This window comes from Pithys albifrons, chromosome 19 (genome assembly GCF_047495875.1).
Source record: "Pithys albifrons albifrons isolate INPA30051 chromosome 19, PitAlb_v1, whole genome shotgun sequence".
In the NCBI taxonomy this organism is placed as follows: Eukaryota; Metazoa; Chordata; class Aves; order Passeriformes; family Thamnophilidae; genus Pithys; species Pithys albifrons.
In genome coordinates this window covers 10,723,911-10,750,547 of record NC_092476.1, presented here as the reverse complement: position 1 = coordinate 10,750,547, position 26,637 = coordinate 10,723,911, and the positions used below count along the sequence as shown (strand labels likewise).

The following is a 26,637-nucleotide window of genomic DNA, read 5'->3' as shown; positions in this document are numbered from 1 at the left end:
CCGTATCCCTGTATCCCAATATCCCCGTATCCCTAAATCCCCATAGACCCGTATCCCTATATCCCCATATCTCCGTATCCCTGTATCCCAATATCCCCGTATCCCAATATCCCCGTATCCCAATATCCCCGTATCCCTATATCCCCGTATCCCTATATCCCCGTATCCCCGTATCCCCGTATCCCTAAATCCCCATATCCCCGTATCCCCCTACACATCCCCACGTCCCGGTTCCTCTCTCTCCCCCCGCGCCTGCGCGTTGGTGCCGCTCTGGCGGAAGCGCCGGCCCCGCCGTGCGGCCGCGATGGCTCCGGAGCGCTGGTGAGACCCGAGCGGGGCCGGGCCGGGCCGAGCGGGGCCGGGGCCTTCCCTAGAGCCCGACCCGGGCCGTGTGTGTGTGCTGGGGTCGGACCTTCCCCTCCTGGGCCCTTTTCCCACATCCCGGGCCGTGTGTGTGTGTTGGGGGGTCGGACCTTCCCCTCCCGGGCCCTTTACCCAGTGCCGATCCCAGGCGGGTCCCGGGGCCGCTCCCGGTGCCCCCCCGGGCTCAGCCGCTCCCGGTGCCCCCCCGGCTCAGCCGCTCTCCCCCTCCCTCCAGGCTCTCCCTGCTCGATGCCACTCGCCAGCTCGCCCAGGACATCGCCGAGAAGATCCAGGAGCGGAACCGGAGCCAGCGGAGCGGGGAGAGCTCGGCCAAGGTGCGCTGGGCACGGGCAGGGGGTGCAGCTGGATCGTGTTTGGGCTGTGCCGATCCGGGGTCAGCTTTAACTCTGCGGGGCCGGAGGTGCCCGTGGAGCCCGGAATTCCCTGGCAGGGGGTGCAGAGGGAAGGGGGGCGGCTGGAAGGGGCAGGGCCGGGCCGGGGGTGACGCTCCTGCCCCAGGTCCGGCCGTGCCGGTGTCACCGCAGGGAAAGGTTTGTGTGTCACGGCAGGGACCGACGCCAAGGGGCTGTTCCTTAAGGTGTCCGTAAGGAAAACAAGAATGGACAGTCTGGATTAGCAGCGACTTTTCGGTGTCACAAACATCCTTCCGGATTCAGCAGAGATGGATTTTCCCGTGTGGGACAATGCGGGTTTTAAAGGGGCACAGGAGGAGCCGGGCGGTGCTGGGCACACAGCGCTGCCTGCCCGGGGCTGGCATCGGAGCTGCTCCCGCACATCCCGAGGACAATGCTGGGTTTAAAGGGGCACAGGAGGAGCCGGGCAGTGCTGGGCACAGAGCTCTGCCTGCCCAGGGCTGGCCCTGCCGGGATCGGAGCTGCTCCCGCACATCCCGAGGACAATGCTGGGTTTAAAGGGGCACGGGAGGAGCCGGGCAGTGCTGGGCACACAGCGCTGCCTGCCCGGGGCTGGCATCGGAGCTGCTCCCGCACATCCCGAGGACAATGCTGGGTTTAAAGGGGCACAGGAGGAGCCGGGCGGTGCTGGGCACACAGCGCTGCCTGCCCGGGACTGGCATCGGAGCTGCTCCCGCACATCCCGGGGCTCAGGGATGCACATCCCCTGCTCTGTGCCCCTCGCTGTGAGTGGGAGCAGATGTTTCTCCCCACGAGGCTGGATCGCTGCCTCCTGCAGGGGCTCTGCATCAGAGGAAACTGGAATTCTGCAGCCTTGTTTTAGCTCCATTTTTGACAAAGTATAAGACCAGAATTAAATATTAACGAGAGGCGGAAGTTCGAGCTTGCCCAGGAATTGAGTTCTCCACGTTTTCACACTTCCTGTTTAGAGACTAAAATAAAACAAGAAGAGTCTCAGGAAGCTGCTTTCTCTGGGACTAAAAGCCTCGTCCTTTCCTCCAGGCAGGGCAGGAGCAGGTTTGTGCCATCAGCAGCTCCCTTGGCTGTGTTAGGATAAAAAAAGGCTGCAAGTCCTTGAGTTGGTCTGTCATAAAAATTGACATAATTAAAGCCCCACTGATTTATCTTGTGGGCTCTGCCCCCCTTTATAGCAGGGGTTTAATATGATGCCAAATCACTGAATCTTCTCTGCCAGTTTAAAACCCATCAGCTTTTAAAATAAAATGTCATTTTTGAAATGTTTCCCATGGAGAAATGTTGGGGAAAACCGTGTGGGCTTTGTACAATAGTCAGTGCTGCTGAATGAGAGACTCAGATTCAGCATGAATAGAAAAGAGGTTTCAGAAGGCCCAAATAAGTGGGATTTCAGAGAATATTTTCTCTGGCTGTAGCATTGAGAGGAGTGTTTGGAGCTTGGCACTGTCCCTGCTTTCTCAGTGATGAATTACCACAAATTGTACAGATATACCCAAGCAATAGCAGAGTAATAAAAAGATTGCTGCTTAATTTGTCTGTATTTATAGAGGACAAAGTTCTCTATTTGCATCATTGCCATTGCGGCGTGTCCAAAACCCCCAACAAAACGTTGTGTTCGTGTTGTTTGAAGCCTTTCTGGGGCTGGAACTCTGAGCTTGTGTTTTATGGAAACATTACATGGGTGACTTATTTCTTCATAAAATCATTTGTTCCATGCCCTCTGTTTTCCAGTTTCCCTTTAATCCATTAACAGGTAAAGATGAATATTTGGCAGAGTTTGATTTTACTGTAAACAAGTTTCCAACAAGGAGAGAGTTGTTTCCATAACAGAAATGCTGTTGAGAAATCCACGGCTGAGCACTCATGTATTCTGTGCCTCCTGAGCACTTTAATGCAGGAAAATGTCTTTGTACAGTATTTGCCTGTTAGGGAGGATGTAAACAAGCTTTTATTTTTATATTATTTTGCCACCAGCGTGGCTGAAAACCCCATTGCTTGTTGTTGAGCCAAAACTAGAGCATAACATTTAAATTTTAAATAAACTACAAGGAAAGATTTGAAGCCACCACTTACCATGTGTGAACTCTGCTCTGTTGACCTGATCTTAAGGCTTCCATTGGTTTCTTTTTTTCCATTCTTTTGTTCTCTGAAGAAATGAAACCTTGTGTTATCACACTGCAGTTGTGGCCAGTGGTGTCTGTTTGGTGACTTTCTTGGCCATGTCACCTTTATGAGTCAGTTAAATGCACCATTCTCCTCCTGGACATGGGAACATGGGAAATTAAAGACATGGCAACATGGGAGTTTAAAGACATGGGAACATGGGAAATTTGAGGACTTCTTATTACCTCTTGCAGGGCTGGAGGACCTGCAGCAGTTTGAGCCTTCCCAACAGCACTGATCCCCCATCCTGGCCTGGGAATTGTTGCTGTGGTGTTTGGGCTGCTTTGGGTCTCAAGGGAAACTGTGGCTGCATCTTCTGGAGGTCTCAGCATGGTTGCTTCTGCTTCCTGGTGTGTTTGGTGGTGTTGGAGAACAAGCAGAGTCAGAGAGATGGAGAGTCCTGGTGCTCTCAGGGGTTTGGGGGCTGTGCTGCTCCATCCCTGGGCAGGTGCTGAGCGTGGTGTGGCTGTGCAGGGTCCCTGCAGGGAGGTGCTGCTGTCTGACTGCTGCCTCTGTGTCTGCAGCTAAGCTGGAATGAGAGTCAGAGCAGGTACTCCTGGTCTGTTCCAAGCTCCTCACAGAGGAACTGAGCAGCAGAGCAACGAGGTTGCAGCCCGTGGTAACCCACAGCAGGGCTGGGAGCTTGGAAACAAGAAGCACAGCATTAATTAGGATGAGTGGCACAGTTAATTGCAGTTACAGTGGTTTTTTCCTAAAACTCTCTACATAACTGGAATGAAAAGAAATGAGGTGTAAGGATAAAAAACCTGGAGGGTAATATCAGCCTGACTTGGGAAGGGATGGGGAGAGAGGAGGATCCCTGCAAGCCTGGACCTTGCTTGAGCAGGGGAGAATGTGAATGACTGACCTATATTTTTAGTAAGAAAACACATCTGAATCTTGGGCAGGTGAGAAAGGATTAGGATCCCAGATGCTGCTGAGAAGGAAAATGAAGGAATCTGAATTTGTTTGGGGTCTTCATTTTAAAGTCTGGAGGAGTTCAGTGGAGGGAATGTCTGAACCTGTAGCAACCTTCCCTCTAATCCTGGGAGCTGGGAAAGAAACCTGTTGGCAGAAGCAGCTGGTGCTTTTATTTGTATTAAAGATCAGAGGAAAAGAACTGGAAAACTATCTGGAAAATATTAAACTGTGCTGAAATGTTTTGCCCATATAAAAGAGTGTGTTTATAAAGACTTGAAAGACAACTTTCCATATTCAACAGCATTGATGCCTTAGAACTGTGTTTGTGAAACTTGAACTATTTCTCCCATTGTTTTGTAAACAGCCCAGGGCTGTGAACTGTGTTACTCCCTTTTGGCTTTCTGGGGTTGGAATGAAGCCCTTCACACCTGTAGAGCTGAAGTTAAATATATTGTCACCTGCATCAAGCAGTATGAAATTCTATGCAACTGTAACTCAGACCAAAAACCTGAAATAATCTCTCTCTTCCCCTCCAGATCAACGTGGCAATCAGATCATCACTGCAGAATCTCAGAGAGAAGATTGATCAGCTGAGGGAGTTGCTGCTTCGAGCAGTGTCAACACACCAAATGTATCTGTGTAAACATCACTCCCTGACCCTGCTGTGTTGTGGGACAGAGTGGAAAAACATGCTGTGATTGCTCTGCCTCAGAGTTTGGGGTTTCCCCTCATTCCCTTTGCAGAAGACCTTGTGGCTGGAACTTTGTGTGTGCTGCTGTTTCACGTTTCACTGCAGGTGTGGTGCAGGAGGGGCTGGGAGCCTGAGCCCTCTGGGGTGGGTGGGCATGGTTACCCCTGTGCCAGGAGGAGAGCTGAACAGGGTGGTCTGAGCCCCCTGTGCCAGGAGGAGAGCTGAACAGGATGGTCTGAGCCCCCTGTGCCAGGAGAGCTGAACAGGGTGGTCTGAACCCCCTGTGGCAGGAGGAGAGCTGAACAGGGTGGTCTGAGCCCCCTGTGCCAGGAGGAGAGCTGAACAGGGTGGTCTGACCCCCTGTGCCAGGAGGAGAGCTGAACAGGGTGGTCTGAGCCCCCTGTGGCATGAGGAGAGCTGAACAGGATGGTCTGAGCCCCCTGTGGCATGAGGAGAGCTGAACAGGGTGGTCTGACCCCCTGTGCCAGGAGGAGAGCTGAACAGGATGGTCTGAGCCCCCTGTGGCAGGAGGAGAGCTGAACAGGGTGGTCTGAACCCCCTGTGGCAGGAGGAGAGCTGAACAGGATGATCTGAGCCCCCTGTGCCAGGAGGAGAGCTGAACAGGATGGTCTGAGCCCCCTGTGCCAGGAGGAGAGCTGAACAGGATGGTCTGACCCCCCTGTGGCAGGAGGAGAGCTGAACAGGGTGGTCTGAGCCCCCTGTGGCAGGAGGAGAGCTGAACAGGATGGTCTGAGCCCCCTGTGGCAGGAGGAGAGCTGAACAGGATGGTCTGAGCCCCCTGTGGCAGGAGGAGAGCTGAACAGGATGGTCTGAGCCCCCTGTGCCAGGAGGAGAGCTGAACAGGGTGGTCTGAGCCCCCTGTGCCAGGAGGAGAGCTGAACAGGGTGGTCTGAGCCCCCTCAGAACTGCCCTGGTGCTGCCTGTGCTGTGCTGGCACTGCCCAGCACTGCTGTGTGAGCCAAGGTCATTTGGTGTTTTTTCTTGGCCAGGCCTTGCCAAAAGGAAGGATGAAGCCCTGTTTGGGCTGTGGGAGTCCTGGCTTTGACTGACTCAGGGAGCAACAGCAGGGCTCCATCTTCAGAATGGTGTCAGAATGATGCAAAGTACACCTTGGGAGGAAATCGTAGGTTTTCTTTTAGCAGAGTTACCCCATGGCTGATCTCGTCCCATGGGAGGGTCAGGCCTAAGGGGTCAAGGAAGTATGTCCATCTCCCTGCAGGTATCCAGGAGAAATTTGTTTTGATGGAGGAATGTTAAATTCAAGCCTAGGACAGCAGAAATCTCTCCTAAGCCCTGGCCCCTGAGTGCTGTGCTGATGGCTGGGGGTGACACCTCCCTGTCCAGTGAGTGCTTGAGAGCAGGCAAATGTTGCTGCTGTGGCAGAAAACACACACAAATCAGTATTGCATAATGCACTCAGCAGTTCTTGGAAGGGGGTTAGTCCTTCAGAAGTCACTGAGGTTAATTTAGAAAAGCAAACACACATGCCCTGTTGAAGCTGCAGCACTTCAGGCATCTTGTCTTTCAGAGACACTGTGAATTGTTCCTCTGCTGCCCCAGGGGCTGGTGGGGTGTTCTGCTGCTGAACTGCAAATGGAAACAGCTGCTCAGAGGAAGTTTTTGGTGGTTCTCTGGTCACTTGGCTGAGAGCTCCTCCCCTGGTCTGTGTTAGAGCCTGCAGTGAATGAGGTGTGAGGAACCCCCCTGGTTTTAAAAGGTCTGTTCTGTTTGTGACAGTGGAAGTTGGGGCCCTTGTAGGAGGTCTCATCCTTCCCTGAACTTAACCCATGCAGTGCTGTTACACTGCCAGTGTTAGGGGGGAGACCAACTGCTCAGGGCTTCTGAGTAAGAAATAAAAGAAGAATTGTGTTGGGTTTTGGAGGGGGAAATGTTAATTTGGCAGTAAATGACCTTCTTGTTCCCTTTGAGATGATGACAGGAGGATCATTCTGTGGCCACTGCATGAAACTTCTTGTTTGAGATGTGTAAAGTCCAGAAACACATCCTGAAAAATGTGACATAACCTCTTAGAGACTTGAGTTAAAATAGTTACTTTAGTTATACTTTGATGGTCAGGGGACCTGATTTATTTTAAGAATGTGTAACAGATATTATTTTGTGTAATTAAATGAAAGTTCTCCAATGTTTTTAAGTGTGTTCCTTAACCAAGTGCCATCAGCACACAGCTGGAGGGAGACAGGAGGCAGAATTTGGTGGATGAACTTCTCACAAGACATAAACAGCTTGAGGCATCTTACAAGAATGAAGGCCCAGAACCAGATATGAGCAGGTATGGCACTGTCACCTCAAATGAACAATGGGATCTGTGCTTTGGGAATGTCTGAGGATAATGTTAAAGCATCCATTGGACTCATTTAGCTGTTCAGGTAGCAAAGGGCATTTCATTTGCTTAGGAGGGATGTGCTGCCTTCAGAGACAGGCTCATGTCTGTCTGCAGAGCTGGGGAGGATGAGGGAGTGGGCATTGCTTGGAATACATACTGACTGACTGAGTGGTCTGTGTAGGACTGGTGGGTGCCACCATGCAAGGTCTGTGTGAATTGTTGGAAAGAAAACTGTCAGGATGAAGCTTAAGCTTCAGGCAATCCCAGTGACCACATTGTGTAGCAGTCAGCAGGGCCTTCAGATGGAAGACATTTCAGCTTCCACTTTGGTATGTCCTTCACAGCTGGAGAAAATAACTGTGGTTAATACTCTTCCAGCTGTGCTCTCCTTGTGCCATTCCCACTTAGTCCCTTTCCAGTGGAAGGAGGTGTGTTTGTCATCCCTGACAGGCTCTGACCATCCCTGGTGGTCTCTGCCTGACCAGGAGGAAAGGCAGAGCCTTTTTTTGAATATGAAATTCAGGGCTGCTGCCTGAGTTAATCAGTTATTAGCAGGGCACAGGTTGGGTTTGTTGGGATCACACGGGTGCTGTGTCCATAACAAACAAACCACTTAGGCACAGATTTGATAAAATGCTATAAAAAGACATTTTCCCTGCAGATGTGACACCCTGTGAGCTCCATGTGCAGTGGGCTGAGGAGGGGGGGTTGGTAGTGGCCTTTGGGGTGTCATTTCTTGCCTGTGGAATTCCACTCCCAGTGTTTGCCCCCCTGGGCTGAACTGCAGACCTGTTGGTCGCCTGAGTGTGTCTTGCTAAGGAGCAGGAGTGTCCTGGCTGGAGTGTCCTGGGCTCAGCCTGGAGCTCTGCATGGGCTGGAGATGGGCCAAGGGCTCATGAGGCTGTTTCCCTTCTGCCTCTTCATTTGGGTTGTAAAAATTGATTTTTTGTTTGGACTCCTTTTTCATAGAATCATAGAATCGATTGGGTTGGAAAAGACCTCCGAGATCATCAAGTCCAACCCTTGGTCCAACTCCAGTCCCTTTACCAGATCATGGCACTCAGTGCCACGACCAAGCTCAGTTGAAAAACCTCCAGGGATGGGGAATCCACCCCCTCTCTGGGCAGCCCATTCCAATGCCTGAGCACTCTCTCTGCAAAGAATTCTTTTCTGCTCTCCAACTTCAATTTCCCCTGGCAGAGCTTGAGCCCATCGTGCCCCCTTGTCCTATTGCTGAGTGCCTGGGAGAAGAGACCAACCCCCAGCTGGCCAGAACTTCCCTTCAGGCAGTTCCAGACAGTGCTGAGGTCACCTCTGAGCCTCCTCTTCTCCAGGCTGAACACCCCCAGCTCCCTCAGCCTCTCCCCACAGCACTTGTGCTCCACTCCCTTCTCCAGCCTCGTTGCTCTTCTCTGGCCCCGCTCCAGCCCCTCAATCTCTTGCCTCAACTGAGGGGCCCAGAACTGAACACAACACTCAAGGTGTGGCCTCCCCAAGGCAGAGTCCAGGGGAAGGGTCACTGCCCTGGGCCTGCTGGCCACGCTAGTTTGGATCCAGGCCAGGATCCCATTGGCCTTCTTGGCCACCTGGGCACACTGGTGGCTCCTGTTGAGCTTCCTGTCCCTCAGTCCCCCCAGGTCCCTCTGCCTGGCTGCTCTCCAGCCACTCTGTGCCCAGCCTGGAGCGCTGCAGGGGTTGGGGTGGCCAAAGGGCAGGACCTGCACTTGGCCTTGTTGAACTCCATCCCATTGGGATCAGCCCATCTCTCAAGACTATCCTTCAATGTGTTCAAACTGCCCAATGAATTTATGCCTAGAGGGGTGACCATAAACCAGCCTTGTTCCTAAGCTGGTAGCCAGGCTGCAGACAAGCAAAGTGAATCTGCCATTTCCTCCTTCCTCTGCAAGCAAATGGTCATGGATGTGCCTTAGCACAGGGTTTGGGCCGTGGCAGTTCATTGGGATTGAAGGGGCAGGTGTTGAGGGACAGCCTCAGACACATCCTCCTGATTGCCTGGGATCTGCTTGGATCCCTGAGCAAACCCTCCTGCACAACATTGAAAGCCCCCCTGTCAGTGACTTACCTGTCTCCTGACCCCACACAGGTCACCATGTGAGAATTACCATTGTGGCTGAATTCCAGTACAGATAATTACATTTGCTCTTCCTGGTTTCTCCTCTGCACATTCAGGTGGTCTGTTCTGCAGAATGGTACAGAGCAGGGTGGAACTGGGGGCTTATTGGGGTCACCCTTTATTGGGGTAATGTGGATTATCTTAGTGGTGGTCAGAGGAGGCAGGGACAGCTCAGGCTCAGTCTGATCAGAAGGCTCACAGAAGAGAAAGGACTTTATTTTTAGTACCAGCTTCACTTTTATCTACTCCTACATACAACATGCCAGCACACTGTTGGTCAGCAGTTCACCTCACACACATGGAAAGGTTCTGCTGCTTACAAGGTACATTCTACAGGTGACTCTCTGGTCCTTAAGGATGCACTCATCAGTCACCTCAGACCTTAAGAGATCCACACACACACTGTCACCCCCACAGAGGGCAGAGCTCTCTCAGTTCTGTGCTCAGTGAAATTACTCCCAAGTGTTGACTGTAACTGGTCAAACTTTGGTTTAAAGCCTCGTTTTTTAAAAAAGTGACCCTACACTCTCAGGAATTTTGTGTGACTCGTGGCTGTAGGGCCCAAGCCCCCACTGTGGTGATGTGTGGGAAGCTGCAGTGCAGCAGGGACAGGGTGCTGAGGCTGCTCTGGGCCCTGCAGGGGCTGTGCTGTGCCCTGGCAGCCCTGCACAAGCTCCCTGTGTGCTCTGGGGCACACGGTGGGGCTGAGTGGAGCTCCCTCCCCCCTGCTGACCTCCCCTCTCCTGCCCCTGAGCAGTGGGGCTGTGCTGCTGCAATGTGCATGTGCAATAGAAACACAGATTTTTAGTGTTTTTTTTTTAATGTACAGCTTGTGCTTCCAAGTGGCAGCATTTCCTAATGCACTGCATGCACTGGGCCCTTTCTGCAGCAAAAACACAGCCTGGCATTTTACACATGCACCTCACTGGTGGGAGGGAGTGTTAGAGCCCTCCTGAGGAAGTTTCTCACCTTTTTGCCCTTAGTCTTAGAAAAAAATCTTCATTTACTGCAAACTCCTCACACTTCTGAAACAATACATGAGCCTTTATCCTGATGTTCACAGAATCCTGGAGTGGTTCAGGTTGGAAGGGCCCACAGTGGGTCACTGGTCCCACCTCCCTGCTCAGGCAGGACTGTCCCAGAGCACCTGGCACAGGATTGTGTCCAGAGGGGTCTGGAATATCCCCAGGGAGGAGACTCCACACCCTTTCTGGGCTCTGTTCAGTGCTGGGTCACTGCCCAGCAAAGAAGTTCTCCCTCCTGCCCAGGTGGAACTCCCTGGGCATCAGTTCCTGTTCCTCTTGTGCCATTGCTGGGCCCCCCAGCAGAGCCTGGTCCGTGCTCTGCCCCCTCCCTGCAGATACCTTTGGGAATCAGTGCTGTGCCCTTTCAAAAGGCAGAGACAACTTTGAAGCTGTTGTATAGTGATAAACCTGGTACCAATGTGAGTGTTGTGTCCTCCCATAACTGCTGAAAATAAGATTTCTTTTTTCTAGTTTGTTTTCTTTGCTGTCTTGGAGTAGGTGTAAGAGATACTCGAAGTTCAACTGACAGTTTTCTGCAGTCACATCTGTGTATGTGTTTTCTCAGAATCACAGACTGTTCTCAGTTGGAGGGGCCCACAAGGATTATCCAGTCCAACTCTTAAGTCAATGGCCCACACAGGGGATTGAACCCATGACCTTGGCATTATTACAGCCAAGTTTTAACCAACTGTGTTTTGTGAGGGTCTGCTCAGTGATGTGGTGTAGGGGTTGGTTTCAGTGTTCCTGTTCTCTGCTGTTTGTTACAGCCTGTGCTACCTTTGTTGCCCAGAGAAGCTGTGGCTGCCCCATCCCTGCAAGTGTCCAAGGCAAGGCTGGACAGGGTTTGGAGCAACCTGGGCTGGTGGAAGGTGTCCCTGCCCATGGGAGAGGGTGGATCTGGATGAGCTTTGAGGTCCCTTCCCACCCAAACCATCCTGTGATTTGTGACTGTGATTTGTTTGTTATCTTTGCATCCCCAGACGTCAGTGCAGCACCTGCTGCAGGTCACAAAGCTGCAGACTTTGATGCAATACAAAGAGCTGTTTGAGGTTTGGATTCTCCACAGCTTTGGTGTGTTGGCTCTTACATCTGTCACTGAGTCAACCAAAACATGTGGAACAAACAGTAAGTGGGCAAAATGTCTGTGGGGACTGTGCTGTGAGAAGGCTCTTGTGTGTCCCCCGCTCTGGGCAGGCCATTAACTGATGGGATCCTTGTGGGTCCCTTCCAGCTCTGCACACTCTGTGATCCCCTCATAGTCCATGGGATGACCCTTGGAAGTGTGGCCATGCCTGCTGTGGCAGGACAGTGTTGTCGTGGTACTGTTGTGGAACAGGCACAGGGGGAGAATTCAGGCAAGGAGGTGTCAAGGCAAGCAGGAGGAAAACATCAAAATCCCGTGATAATTTCACCCTCCATTAGAAATGATCAGGGAAACCAGTATTTTCTAGCACAAGATAACATCAGAGAGAGTATTTATTTGGTGGTGTTGCAAGGCTTGATGTTTTATAGTTCTCTTTTAACTTCTTTTATTAAAGAAATGGATTCAGTTCTGCCAACTGTCCTGTCTGGTGAATTCACCCCCCTTCCAAAGTCTCCCTTGTGTGAATTGTTGTCAGGGGTACATGCAGAGACAAAGCCAGGGCCTGGATCTTGTGCTGCTTAGTCCAGCCTTCCTCTCTTGCCTGAGCCTCATCTGTGTGTGAGTTGGTAGGGAAGGAGCTTGGAAAGGGCTTGGAAGGAGCTTGGAAAGAGCTTGGAAGGAGCTTGGAAGGGGCTTGGAAGGAGCTTGGAAAGGGCTTGGAAGGAGCTTGGAAAGGGCTTGGAAGGGGCTTGGGAAGGGCTTGGAAGGAGCTTGGAAAGGGCTTGGAAGGGGCTTGGGAAGGGCTTGGAAGGGGCTTGGGAAGGGCTTGGAAGGAGCTTGGAAAGGGCTTGGAAGGAGCTTGGAAAGGGCTTGGAAGGGGCTTGGAAAGGGCTTGGAAGGAGCTTGGAAAGGGCTTGGAAGGAGCTTGGAAAGGACTTGGAAGGAGCTTGGAAAGGGCTTGGAAGGGGCTTGGGAAGGGCTCAAAAGGGGCTTGGAAGTTGCTGATCTCGGGCACAGATCCCACAGGTTCCACAGGGTTCAGTGCCATTGACAGCTCAGGGTTCCTTTAAAGTCCTTGCAGAGTTGTGGCCCTGTTTGGGTTTCCAGAGGAGGCAGAGCCCACTCTGGGTGTGTCTGAGGCTCAGCCTCAGCTTTCCCCCTGAATTAGAAAAATCAGCACCTGTTGTTTGATGAAGTTCTTGCAGTGACACTTCTGGGTTTGGTGCTGCTTTTCTGTATCTAATCCATCTCTGATGTGACAGCCCACACTTTTCCAGCAGCCCTTCCTTTCATTAACCTTCTTGCACCACTGATCACATATTTATTGTCCCCATGGCCTGGGGCTGGGAGGGTCTCACCAGAATTAATCTGCGTTGAGGTTTGGTCACCATTCAGTGAGTTTTACATCCTGTGAAGCTGTTTCTGGTTGTGCAGTACAGTTTGTTAATGCTCTCAGTGTTGATCCCAAGTGACAACTGGGGCCAGCACACGGGGCAGGACACTCCATTCCTTTGGGACAGCATTCCTTTACCTTCCGGGGTGTCGGCCTTAATTAAGATGCCACTGGAGTTTTCCAGGGAAAGGTTGTGCTGTTCACGTGACTCTGTATGAGGGTTGCTACAACTCTGCTTGAGCAGGTCAGTTCAATTTCCTTTAATTGGTTTTCAGTAGCAATTTCAGTATCCTCTCCCTTCCTTTCTCCTTGGAGAGGGATCTGTGCAGGTTGTTGTAACAGAGTCTGGAACGGGGCAGAATTCCCAATGGATTCACACCCTTTGAAAGGCAGAAGAGGAAGAAGCACCCAGAAATGTTGGATTTCTGGGAATCACATGTCAAACTTCTCTGAGTCTTTGACATTTGTGGAAACAAAGGAATTGCAAAATTCCTTCTCCTGCCTGACCAGGTCATCAGGCTGTAGGAGTACATGTCAATCACCAGGGAATAAATAAACTATCCTGTCTTGATTTCTCTTGGAATTTCTCAAAATATGGGCAACTTCTGATAGCTGTGGGACACAAAGCACCTTCAGTAAGAGCTACCCCAGATACATTTTTAAAATAGTCCATATTCTTTATTTCTTTCATGTCAGTTCCCATTTTTCCTGTTTGAACCCTTTTCTGTCAGATGTGAGGTGATTCAGTCTTGATCCCAACAGGAATTTTGCCTTGCCTGGCCTCAGTCAATGAGCCCTCAGGTGTTCAGTGCTTTTGGAAATCTGGCACTTGTTCATGAGGGGCAAATGCTCTGTAGGAAATCAGGTTAAAAATAGTTGTTTAGGTACCTTTAGAACTCCTTCCTGGTGTCCTTCCTCCCTCCCTCTCCTGGCTGGAAGCCCTGCCAGCTGCAGCTGTGGGTTCTGGCCTGGAATGGGATTGGCCTTTGGGGTCTGGGAGGTGGATGGAAGGGGTGGGAGAAGAGATGAATTGTCCCTCCTGGAGCCCATCCTTGAGATTGCCCAAGGCTTGAGTTGGGAGGCCACATCTGGGGGTGGGCAGGGTTTTTGCAGCATTAATGTGTCTTTGGCCACGTGGTCATGAGCCAACATTGTCCAACACCCTCCTCAGCCCCTTCCCAGTGTCTCTGTCCTTGGGATGTCTGTGTGTACCTGGATTTGTGAGGAACAGCACAGAGGGATTCTCAAGCCCCTGATTCAGACCCTGGGCTCCAGGCTGAGCCCCCAGGCTGCTCCTGAGGCTCAGGCTCAGCACCCTCAGCCAGGGCAGGGGCAGGGCTGAGCTCCTGGGTGGGTCTGACCACTGGAGTTTGGTCAGAGCTCCCTGAGCTTTCCTGCCCGAGTTGTTTGTGTCCCAGCCGTGTCCCCAGGTCCCTCTGGCCTGGCTGCAGTGGCACAGATGCCACGTGAGACCTGCCTGGAGCCTCTGGATGGGCCGGGAGGGCTCGTCCCTTTGGGCACAGGGTGTGAGGGGCAGGTGAGGGACTTGTTGAGCACTTTGTGTGACCAGGACTGGTCTCACAGGAGCAGGTTTGTCCCTCTGCCTTTTTTCTGGGTATAGTAATACAAGATGCAGCTTCCTTAGAGAAGAATTATTCTTTCTTGCACCTCTCATTCCTGAGGGATGCAAGTGGGCTGTAGAGGTGAGGCTGTTTCACTGAGCACTGTGGGTTATAATATATTTAATATTGTGCCATGTCCAATCCTGCATGGAAAATAAGGGATGGTGCAGAAAGAAGACAGTAATATTTGACAGCAAGATTAATGCATGGGCTGGGTGGGAAGCACTTGCTCTGTGGGGGGAAGGTGGTGTGGGCAGGAGCTGGTGGTCCTGGAGCTGCTGCAGGGTGGGTTTGATCTGCAAATCCTCTGCCTGCCATCCCACAGGGCAGCCAGCACCTGCAGCTCCCAGTCCTTGAAGCCACTGGTACCGGTTAACCCAACTGCAGGTAAATGGTGTCAAGAGCAGGACAGCATTTCCTTGGACATGAAAACACCAGTTCTTGTGCTGGTGTGGCAGGGAACCCTCTGCCAGCTGCAGGGAGTGCTGCCCCTCTGCAGATTTGTTCTTGTGGGGAAATCTCCACTTGGGATGGTAAGGGGAGAGGATTTGGAAGTGCCTGTGCTCATTTGGCTTCTCCTGGGATTTTTGGAGGGAGAGAGAGAGCTTTTGTTTTGTACCTTAAAATCATACCTGTTTTATTTATTAGCTTGGAGCTGGGCAGTGTGAGCAGTGACACCGTAAGTGAGAGGATGCCCTGGTCCTTCAGCACCCCTGAGGAGCCAAGCTGGGGTGCCCTGGGTGCTTCAAAGGGCCCCAGGGGAGAGTGGTGTCCTTAAGGGAATGCTCAAGTGATCATCCACCCCACTGTCAGATGACCCAGGTTTTGTTTCAGATTCAGTCTTGCTGATCAGTCTTCTAAAGCCCCTAAGCCTCGATGTGTGGCCTTGGTCTGAAGTAGGTGCTGGTTGACTAATCTAAGTTACTTGGAAAGTGTTCTGAGAGCCATCAGTGAAACAAAGCCCTCTGGAAGATAAGCCCTCCCTTGTTAAGCAGTGCCATAGCTCCCTGATTTTAAACCCCATCACCTTTTATACTTGGGCACGTTGCTGAGCCTTGTAATTAGTTAAATCTGCTCCTGTAATCAAAAGCCATCCCGCACTCCACTGCTCTGTGACGGTTTCCAAGGTTTACGTGATTAACGTGGCGGAGGCAGTGGGTGGCTAATTGGATAAGCTTTAATCTTCACACCACCAAAGCGAAACAGGGGAAGATCAGAGGAAGGAGGAAGTTCTGCTGTGTTGTGTGGGAAGGTAGTTACCAAACATGTCAAAAAGATTATTGTAACGAGCAGACCAGTTGTCATGACCCAACCTCCAGGAACAGGGCAGATCACCGAGGGGAGGGAGGGAGTGCTGCAAATTATTTCAAATTTGCTTGCCTTGGCTTTTTTTTTTTAACAGGCAGAAATAGTTGTGCTGTTTTTAGCAAGCAGAGAGCTTTATGTTTCGTTTGCTTTAGTTAAGTAATTTTGTCAGATGTTGTTCCCTTGGATTTTGTGTCCTTGCTAATTGAGCTGCTGAACTGGGTGGACTGAAATGATTTTTCCACCTTCAGAAGTGTCGTTTGGGTTTGTGAACCTGGTGAGTGAGAACAGGAGATAAAAGAGCACATTTAATCCTCCAAAGTACTGAAGAAAGCGAGGCAATGTGTAAGGCTGCATTTCAGGTGTGGGTATCCTTGTCTGATCATCCTGATTCCCAGCCTCAGGAAGCACCTGCAAGTTCGAGTGAAGGTGTGAAGGGCTGGAATGCAGAAGGATCCCAGCTCCTCTCTGGATCCCAGCTCCTCACCAGGCTGGTGTGCTCTGGTGTTCAGCATCACCAGGGTGGTTAAAGCAGATAACAGGTTCACACACAGACTGTTCAGCTCTCGTGTGTGGCTGGGACTGTGGTGGGAAGTGAGCGTTGGAACGTGGCCGTTTAACTCCCATCCTGAGGCAGTGGATTTGTCAGAATAAAACAGAATATTTTTGTTAGAAGCAACTAAAACCCACTTCTTGTGATAAACCCAAACATTTAAACCCATAAAAGGTTTACAAAAAGTGGTTTCTAAAGTAAACAGTAAATAACTCGGAGGAAGAAGGGCATCATGCACAGACCAGTGTGATCAAGCAAATGCCATTTATTGCACACTTTACATGGTTTATACAGGCTACATTCAGTTGGCTAAATTGAACCTCACACCATCTAATTGCAAATCCCAATTGGTTCTAATCCATATCTCACAAGTCCAGTGTTTTGGTGAACTCATCCTGACTGTTTTCAGGAACAACCCTGGTGTGGTGTGGGAAACCTGAGGAGTTCTCATGAGAGACTTCTGGGGAGTTGCTGAGAACTCCTGGGGAGTGATTTCTCCTTTACTGGTCCACAGCAGCTCTGGCTTTGATTATTCTTAGCTGATTTCAGTCTCACAGGGTCCATATAGATCTGAATTGCTCACCTTTCATTCTTCTGTACCGACAGGTTTTTACTTGCTTTTTATTCCTGTTTTATTCTGACAAATTCATTCCCTCAGGATGGAAGTTAAATGGCCACGTTCCAACGTTCAGTGAGAAGAGGTGCAGAGCTCTCACTGTGGCTGGGAACGTGGTGGGAAGTGTGGGCTGTGCTGCCCCAGCCCCCTGTGCCCGGAATTCACAGACTCCCTCAGTGCTGGCTGATTTTCCGGCACTGTTGATCCATCTCACGGCCAGGAGATGTCCCCAGTTCACCAGAATTCCTCCAGGAGCTCCGACAGTGTTCTGGGCTGTGCTTGGATTCCCTTCAGCCCGAGCCGTGTCAGCAGGTTCTGGAGCCCTCCTGCCCCACTGGTCCTTGTGCAGAGTGAGCTCCTGGCACGGGGCTTTGGCACAGAGAGCTGTGGGGCAGATGTGGGCACCGTGCAGCCTCTCAGAGCATCTCCTGGGGAAGGACCTGGACTCAATTAAATGAAGAGGAGGCTCAGAGGTGACCTCAGCACTGTCTGGAACTGCCTGAAGGGAAGTTCTGGCCAGGTGGGGGTTGGTCTCTTCTCCCAGGCACTCAGCAATAGGACAAGGGGGCACGATGGGCTCAAGCTCTGCCAGGGGAAATTGAAGTTGGAAATCAGAAAAAACTTCTTTGCAGAGAGAGTGCTCAGGCATTGGAATGGGCTGCCCAGAGAGGGGGTGGATTCCCCATCCCTGGAGGTTTTTCAGCTGAGCTTGGCCGTGGCACTGAGTGCCATGATCTGGTAAAGGGACTGGAGTTGGCCCAAAGGTTGGACTTGGTGATCTCGGAGGTCTTTTCCAACCCAATCAATTCTATGATTCTATGAACAAAACATCAAAAACCATTTAAAATTTAAGTCTTAGTGTAATTAAAATTTTTTTAGAATTTGAGAGATCCTAAAAACACTCTCTGTTCTTGTGTGGTTTGTGGAAGTGCTTTGGGAGAGAACAGGGCAAAGGTAAAATGGGAATCCCAGAATATGCTGAGTTGAAAGGGACCCACAAGGATCACTGAGTGCAACCTTGAAATACAGAATATAAAAAGCAAAGCAGAAAGCAAAATGTCCCACTTGTGAACTGCTGTGGAGGAACCAACCTTACCATGACTGTTCCCCCAACCTGAGCTGCAGTTCTGGGTTCAGGTGACTCTCAGTCTGTCATACAACCTTTTTCCTGCAGGAGAGACTAAGGAAGAGCTGAAAGGCAGAAACCAGAAATCTGCTATTGAGGAAAATATTTAAGTGGTGTTTCATTTTACTGCTTGGATTTATGTGCCCTGGACATGAAAAACTTGTTTTCCATTGTCACCAGGGAAGTGTCTGTAGATTGAACAACCAAACCATAATTCTTTTAAAAGAAAACCCATTATTTGATTACTTTTTCATTCAGAATTGTGTGTTCCTGGCTTCTTGTTCAGGTTGGTGCCAGGGTAGGAAATGCAGGAAGGGAGCTGTGTGATGGTTGGGTTTGGCCAGGATTGCAGGGAATTAGAAGTCTCCTCTGATTTGCATCTCTCTTGTTCTGTTGGAAGCTTTGAGGCTGTAGCAGTGTTTTGGTAAGTTTGTGTTTGGATCACAGAGCAAGCACAGGAATAATGTGTATTCCCAGGGCTGCACATTCTTTCTGCAGCAGTTTGGAATGCTGTGTGTTCTCCATGCAGCCAACATTTGATATGGATCTCTCATACAAGGTATGGTGTACCTGTCAGTATTTAGAGGATATGGTACACATTTCACTCTGGAACTTAATTGTTCACTGTAAAATGAGTTCTCTCCTCCCTTGCCACTTCCAGGCAGCGTTTCAGACCCTGTGAGATGGGTTTGTCCTTGGAGAGCACGAGATCCTGGTTTGTCTGATTTCCCCTGTGCTTGCAGAGAACCCCTTGGAGTGCAGCAAACGCTGGTGCTGCTGCAGCTCAGCCCATCTGGGAGGGGCAAACTGTGAAATGAGGGGGATTTGTGTTGAAAATTACTCACTGAAGTTCTTTTCAGATCTAGCCTGATGACAGGAGGGGTCAAACGAGGTGTCACCAACCCCTGGCTCTTGGAAGAATCAGAGGAAACCAGAGGGCTTGGCTTTGATGATCTCAGGCAGCAGCAGCGAAGGATCATAGAAGGTACAAGAGCCTTTCTGGTTTGGAGCATCTCTGGTATTCTGAGAGGAGAGCCCTGATTTGAACATAAACACAACAACTTCTGCTGGACTTTTCTTACCTGGAGGTGTCAAACACAACAGTTCCACGTGGATGTTTTCTGTATTTGCAGGAGTAATGCTGCACTTGTAATATTTTTAAACTAAGCATCTTAAATTTTGAAAGAGCTGTTTTTGGCCACATTCATGGATTTGGTCTGCAGTGATCACAGTAACTGCACTGGGTGTAGTGGTGGTGTGGGGGGCATGAGATGCATTGTTGAGTTGGAACTGTGTGAGAATTAACTCATCTAAAACTGGTCTTTAGACTTTGGCTCTGTGCTGGTTTAAAGGTAAAGCAGCAGGAGAAATGAACCCAACACAAGAGAGATTATAAGTCAGAGTTACAATTTAATAACAATATCACAATAAATGCAGTGGCACAAAGAGAAATTGGGTTTAACCCCCAACCCCAGCAGTCTAACCCAGCCCCCTGGGGCACAAACACAGGGGGGTTTGGTGGCCCCTGTGCTGAGCCCCACGTGGTTCCCTCGAGTCCAAAGGAAAAGGAGGTGACAAACCTGTTGGTGCAGATGATGGCACAGTCTGGTGGAGAGTGGTGGGCTCCTCCTGGCCAGGGTCTGATCCTCCTCTGGATCCACTGAGTGGTCCCAGAGGTCCCCAAAGCCCAAGATTGTCTCCCCTCAGGTTTGGGTGGGAGCCTCCAGTGCCTCCCCCAGGGCAGGGAGTTCCACACTGGGGGATCTGACTCTGGCAGTCAGGGGGGATTTTGGAATGGTTGCTGGCCCATGGGCAGAGCTGAGCCCTCAGGTGGGTGTGGAGGTGCCAAGGAGTCCCTGCAGGGCAGTTCTCCCAGCTCCTCTGCCAGGCTTCTTTCCCAGCCAGCTCCCAGCCTGAGGGCTCAGCTGTGCCCTGGGCAGCTGCTGCCAATGGGCCATTGGGAACAGTTGCTGGGCAATGGCCCAGAGGGTTTGGAATGCACAGCTTTGGGCACACCCACACAGGGAGAAACTGGTCCCACCTGCTGAACTGGGACAGGCCCTCAGCATCCATGAGGAATCTCTAACTTTGGAAGTGCTGGAAAACCTCAACCTGAGGACATCAGTTTGTCAATGAGGTCATTTCCATGCAATTAAAGTGTTGGAAGTGACTGAATTAAATCAGCCTCCAGATAAGACCCACCTCACCCTGCAGAGTGACATGTGTAGGTCCTACTCAGATGGTGTGAGCTCTGTCTTGATGGTTCAGGAAAAACCTCAAGCTGCATTTCTAATTACGCCATGAATAATAAGGGAAGGGGGAATAAGGGAAGGGGGTCCTGCCTATCCCAGAGTGTTTGGCTCCTGGAGTGAAGCCATTTCCAGTCTCACTCTGGGCAGGTGGTCAGGGCACTGCCCTCCAGTTTCCTGTAGATTTGGGCCAGGAGAGCTGCCCATTGTGAGGAACTACCAGTCTGCAGGCACCACACAGCCCCCTTCTGGGGCTTCCTGAGGGCTGTGTGGTACCTGCAGACTGGAAATTCCTCACAGAGCAGTGTCTGCAGAGGTGGCAGCACATCAGTTTTATCTGCCCCTTGTGTCCCCCTCCCTCAGGCTCTCCCATACACTCCACATCCTCCTGCAGCTTTAAAAAGCCATTTGAATTCTTTGGTGTTTGCATCACCTGTTTTCTTTTATTCATGTTAAAAGTTGCTTGGAAAATTTAAAAAGGGCTAATCAGGAGCTCTCTCTGTGCCAGAAAATCCCCTGCATTTATGATTGAGTAACAACTGAATGTTGAAGTCTTGGATTTTATTCTTTTATTTTTCAGGACCCTTAGTAAAATGTTCCAGCCAAGCCAGAGAAATTAATCACCCATCATTCCCATTATTTTAAGAGTTGCCATAACAATTAGTTTTCATGTTTTAATTGATGTATTTTACTTCATACATTTGAGCTCTCTAAGCACAGAGTAGATCTTTTTTCTGCACTTCTACATATTAGATGTAGTCTGACATATCAGCAACTTTTTAATGTAATTTAATACATTTTTCTGGTGCAGAGCAAGATGCTGGACTCGATGCTCTTTCTTCCATCATATCCAGGCAAAAGCAAATGGGACAGGAAATTGGGAATGAGCTGGATGAACAGAATGGTAAGAACTCACTTTGGTGTAAGACTGGGATTGATTTTTTCTCACTCCTCATACAACTGCACTGCTCTCTGCCCACAGAGTAACCAGATGACACTGTGAAGGTTTATTTATGAGCAACCACAGTGGGTTCTCTCTGTTCCCCACCTGGTTTTATTGTGTTGCACTCTATTCCCAGTTGTGTGTGTCCAATGTGCAACACTTGGGGAGTTTTTCCCAAGCCTGGCCTTTGAACAAAAGGATTGGTGATTGCTGGCCTGAAGCACAGAGTTAATTTTCTACTTGTCTTGGTTTGAGATGAGCAACTGCCAACCCCCCCAAGCACAGGGAGAAAAGCCTCCCTCCTAACACCAGGGAAAGGGAGGAAAAGAGAGGGGAAAGAAAAAAACCACTTCAAACCACGTTTATACTAAAACTACATATATTTTTACAGACAGGAAGAGACAATTAGAAGAGAGTACAAATACACAATCACACAAGTCTGCAACACACAACAAAGTCCTCACTTCTTAACGGACACACAAATTCTACTGTCTTAACTACACATTAATTAAGACTTATTCCCCAGGGAGACAAACTCAAGCAGAAAGGAGAGACCCAGAACAACACATTTTACTTTCCTGAGATCCCCTGTGAGCCAGTGGTGGGCCTGGTCCTCTCCATCCCCCCTGGGACAGCATCGTGTGTCCTCCCAAGAGGAGGCTGAGAAGTGACTGCCTTAACCACTCCCACACTGGTTCCCACTTCCCTGCCTTAACCACTCCCACACTGGTTCCTGCTGCCCTGGAGATGATGCCATAATGTGGGATGGAATACAAAATTACTGGCTAGAAGAGGTCAGCTGTTGGCTCAGCCCAGCTCAAGCCAGCTGACAGCTTCAGCCTAGTCCAGACTTCAGAGCCCAAATTTAGGCCCACCTAGGAGAACCCATAACACTACTCCATCTTTTGCACTTTCCTGCTTTATGACAGTTTTTATGGTAAGCTTTTGTGTGTTGCAGGGTTTCACTTGGGCATTCTTAGTCCTTAGTGTCTTTCCTTACTAACTAAATGGAAAAGTCTTGAGCCAGCAATTAAAGGGAAGCTTTGCATTGTTTGCTGCAAATTATTTGGATTTGGAAGGTTTTGTGGCAGCAAGTGTAGGATCATAGAATCATAGAATGGATTGGGTTAGAAAAGACCTCCGAGATCATCAAGTCCAACCCTTGGGCCAACTTCAGTCCCTTTACCAGATCATGGCACTCAGTGCCACGGCCAAGCTCAGCTGAAAAACCTCCAGGGATGGGGAATCCACCCCCTCTCTGGGCAGCCCATTCCAATCCCTGAGCACTCTCTCTGCAAAGAAGCTTTTTCTCATCTCCAATTTGCCCTGGCAGAGCTTGAGCCCATCGTGCCCCCTTGTCCTATTGCTGAGTGCCTGGGAAAAGAGACCAACCCCCACCTGGCTATAGGTGTAGGATCAGATTTAGTGGAATATTGAACTAGAAGAGCACCTATTTTCTTAAAAATGAACCAGTGTCCCAGTGGTGGAATTACTCTCCTGGTAAATACACTTTGTTACTCACTTGACTGTCCACATGACATGAACAGGCCCTGGGAGGGCAGATCCAGTTCTGGTAAAGGGACTGGAGTTGGCCCAAGGGTTGGACTTGATGATCTCAGAGGTCTTTTCCAACCCAATCCATTCTATGATTTTATGATCCTCCAGCCCTCCTGAATTTCTCATTTCTTACCCTGTGGAATAGTTCAGTTAGAGCTGTGCAGCCCTGCCAGTTTTCTCCCTCACACAAAGGCTTCACCCATAGGGTTTATCCTTGGCTTGTGTTGTGCTTCACCACTGAGAAGGGAACTGTCCTTTTATTTGCTAATAAATGATAACCTTAAATCAGCTTCTTCCTGCGATGGAATTTCCCCCTTGTACCTCTCTGTGTGTCTGTCCAGGGTGGGGCATTCCCAAATTACCAGTCACTGACATGAAGTTCTGCTTGGGAGCTCCATCCTGAGGGAGAGTTAAGTAAGAGGATGACTTTCTCCTGTTTGCCTTTTGTACAAGGCTGAACCCAGGAGGGAGATGAAATGTCTAGAATATGTCTTTGTTTATTAGTCTGAAGGTTGTTCAGGAATGGTTTGTGCAGCTGGGGGAGACTGTGCTCAGTGGGCTTGTCAGATTTTGATCCTCTGCCCCGTGTGAGTAAAGACATTTTCAATTAGGAATCTCAGTTCAAGGTTTCTCCTATTAATCGTTGTTTAAAAAGTCATATTAATTGCCTTTTTTTGCTCCAAATAGAAAACAGGTGGGGAGCATGACCATGTTTACTGATTCTCTGTGAAACCTTGGTTTCTCATCAGGAAAATATACAATCTGTGTCCCATTTCCCTCTCTTGGGGGTGGGGATGCTTTCCCAAATCCTTATGTTTTTGGGACCCTGAAGGTCCTGGGTTTGTACCGTGGCATTTCCATGGGACATGCCAGACTTTTTCTAGCAAAGAGCCTTGAAACATCTGTGAAATGGGAATGTATTTAACCTCCTCCTTTGCAAATAATGCAAATAGTGCCAGTGTTGTTTGTCTTAGGTTTTCATGCGAGCTCTTCTTTGAGCTTCAGGCAACTCTTTTGGGAAACATGGAAACTTCCCAGAGTGCTTGGAGTGAGAAATGGTGAGGATTGGCTGTGCTGACTGCGGCCAGATCCTGAGAGAGCTGCTCAGATCCTGAGGAAACTGAGCAGGAAAGTGCTGAGATCCTGAGAGAGCTGCTCAGATCCTGAGAGAGCTGCTCAGAGCCTGAGAGAGCTGCTCAGATCCTGAGAGAGCTGCTCAGAGCCTGAGAGAGCTGCTCAGATCCTGAGGAAACTGAGCAGGAAAGTGCTGAGATCCTGAGAGAGCTGCTCAGATCCTGAGGAAACTGAGCAGGAAAGTGCTGAGATCCTGAGAGAGCTGCTCAGATCCTGAGAGAGCTGCTCAGATCCTGAGAGAGCTGCTCAGATCCTGAGAAAGCTGCCCAGATCCTGAGAGAGCTGCCCAGATCCTGAGAGAGCTGCTCAGATCTTGAGGAAACTGAGCAGGAAACTGCTCAGATCCTGAGATCCTGAGAAAGCTGCTCAGATCCTGAGGAAACTGCTCAGATCCTGAGAAAGCTGCTCAGATCCCGAGATCCTGAGGAAGCTGCTCAGATCCTGAGGAAGCTGCTCAGATCCCGAGATCCTGAGGAAACTGCTCAGATCCTGAGAAAGCTGCTCAGATCCCGAGATCCTGAGGAGACTGCTCAGATCCTGAGGAAGCTGCTCAGATCCTGAGATCCTGAGGAAGCTGCTCAGATCCTGAGGAAGCTGCTCAGATCCTGAGATCCTGTGGAGACTGCTCAGATCTGTTCCTCACTGTCCTAGAACCCAGAGCATAAAAGCTGCCAGCCATGCACAGGGTGTCATTTGTAGATGTTCAAGCTGTCCAGAGTAGGTGGGAAATAGCCTGACTTTACAGTTAGGGAATCTGATCACTCAGCATTTGGCTTCATCACTGCTGGGAAAGTGGAACTCCCATGTTTCTGCTGACTTTATGCAATCCCTCTTTTTTTTGTGGATACAGGGGCACAAGGTTGGGCATTTTGTTGCCACTGGCACCCTGGAAAAACTGAAGTCCTTTGCAATATTTTCCAGGGGCTGCTTTGCCTGTGCTCGGGCTCTGTGCCAAACCTGTGTCGCTGCTCCGCGCTCAGGGGGATGAGGATGTCATTTCCCTGTCATTTCCACTGGAATCTCTTTCCCTCCTAGTGCTGAGTTACAATGGCATGGTCTGTGTTGTGGGGAGGCAGGGGAAGGTCATCTGCATTAAGTGCTGCTTCAGTATTTCTTTTTCTTCGAGTCAAATTTTCCATCAAATCGCCCGTTTCTGCTGGGAGCTGGATTGCCACTTCCTGACCTGCTTTGGATGTTCCCACCTTCTGCTACTGAGTAGGTGCCTTTAGTTCTTTCTGTTCTTGTCATAAAATATGGCTTAATTCAGAAGTAGCTGATAATGTCCATTAATGAATCAGATTTTAGAGAGTTTGGTACTTAATTTACAGACAACTTGTTCCTGCTTTTCCCCTTCCCTGGCAGCTCAAATTCTCTGCTCAGTGGACACACTTGCACTTCCCAGCTCTCCAAGGTGGCCAGAGGCATTTTCCCTCCAGTGCCAGTTGGTGTAGCTGTGCATTTGCAGATGCACAAGCTCTGAGGGATCCTGATTAATTATGCAAAGTTTACTTCTCAAGTAGAGTTGGTACATGTGAGTTCTTTTGTGTTTGTTAAATGACTGAAAAATGATTAAACTTTGCCTTTGGGAGGGAGGTGACTTGGCTGTATCTGTTTTTCCTGCCCTGGTGGGCTGGCATGCAGGAGGAGGAGCAGAGTTGGGGTTTGGGGATCCACGGGCTGTGGGGGTTGCTGTGCCTTCTGGAATCACAGAATCAGTTGAGTTGGAAAAGACCTCCGAGATCATCAAGTCCAAACCTTGGTCCAACTCCAGTCCCTTTACCAGATCATGGCACTCAGTGCCACGGCCAAGCTCAGTTTCAAAACCTCCAGGGATGGGGAATCCACCCCCTCTCTGGGCAGCCCATTCCAATCCCTGAGCACTCTCTCTGCAAAGAATTTCTTTCTGCTCTCCAACTTCAATATCCCCTGGCAGAGCTTGAGCCCATCGTGCCCCCTTGTCCTATTGCTGAGTGCCTGGGAGAAGAGACCAACCCCCAGCTGGCCAGAACTTCCCTTCAGGGAGTTCCAGACAGTGCTGAGGTCACCTCTGAGCCTCCTCTTCTCCAGGCTGAACACCCCCAGCTCCCTCAGCCTCTCCCCACAGCAGTTGTGCTCCAGTCCCTTCTCCAGCCTCGTTGCTCTTCTCAGTTGGGTTGGAAAACACCTCTGAGATCATCAACCCTTGATCCAACCCCACTGTGATCACCAGCCCAGGGCACAGAGTGCCCTGGGCTGGTGATCACAGTGGGGTTGGATCAAGACATGGTGGATTCTCTGTCCCTGGAGATGTTTCTGAGGACACTCAGTGCCACATCCAGTCCCTTCTCCAGCCTCGTTGCTCTTCTCTGGCCCCGCTCCAGCCCCTCAATCTCTTTCCTCAACTGAGGGGCCCAGAACTGAACACAACACTCAAGGTGTGGCCTCACCAATGCAGAGGTTGGAAGGGCAGGGTGGGTGACACCAACCCCCTTTGCTCCATGGCTTTCCACTCTGAGCACCCTCTGTGGACAGCAGGGGTTGCCCAGGTGGGATCCCTGGCACAGCAATCCTGGAAAAGCCCCTTTCCCACAGGGATCCAGCGAGCTGGGGCTCGGGGGGGAGTGGCTGGTGCAGAGCAGATGAGTCCCAGCCTTGCATTTTGCTGTGAGGTATCCAAGGTTTGATGGAGTCTCACCTCCTTCCTCCCTCAGGTTTTCAGCCATAGCCTGTCCTGCAGATTTGATGGCTCTGCCCAGAGCCCAGGCCAAGCTCCTGAGCCCAGTGTTTGCACTGGTGAGCAGAGTAGAAGCAGGATACCAGGAGACATTGTTTTTTCCAGCCTCAGGAGTCTGCTAGCAGTGGGGATTAGCAAAAGAATTTTCCCATCATTAGCTCCAAATTTGGCCCCAGAAAACTTTCTGTAATCCTTTCATCTGTTCCATTAAAAAAAAAAAAGAAAGAAAATAGTGTAAATGGCCTCTGGCCCTGTTGATGAGGCAATCTA

The 26,637-nt window shown here is 50.2% G+C and overlaps 1 protein-coding gene across 1 annotated transcript in view; it reads left to right on the top strand.

Moving 5' to 3' along the window:
* The first annotated feature begins 278 nt into the window (after nt 1-278).
* The window catches only part of STX8 (syntaxin 8), a 141,983-nt gene continuing 115,624 nt past the window's right edge, over nt 279-26,637 (top strand). The window contains exons 1-6 of the mRNA XM_071573848.1: nt 279-321; nt 599-698; nt 4,394-4,488; nt 6,749-6,859; nt 18,632-18,756; nt 20,832-20,924. Coding sequence (XP_071429949.1) covers nt 305-321; nt 599-698; nt 4,394-4,488; nt 6,749-6,859; nt 18,632-18,756; nt 20,832-20,924 — 541 coding nt within the window. The 5' untranslated portion in view covers nt 279-304. The remainder of the gene's footprint in view (nt 322-598; nt 699-4,393; nt 4,489-6,748; nt 6,860-18,631; nt 18,757-20,831; nt 20,925-26,637) is intronic.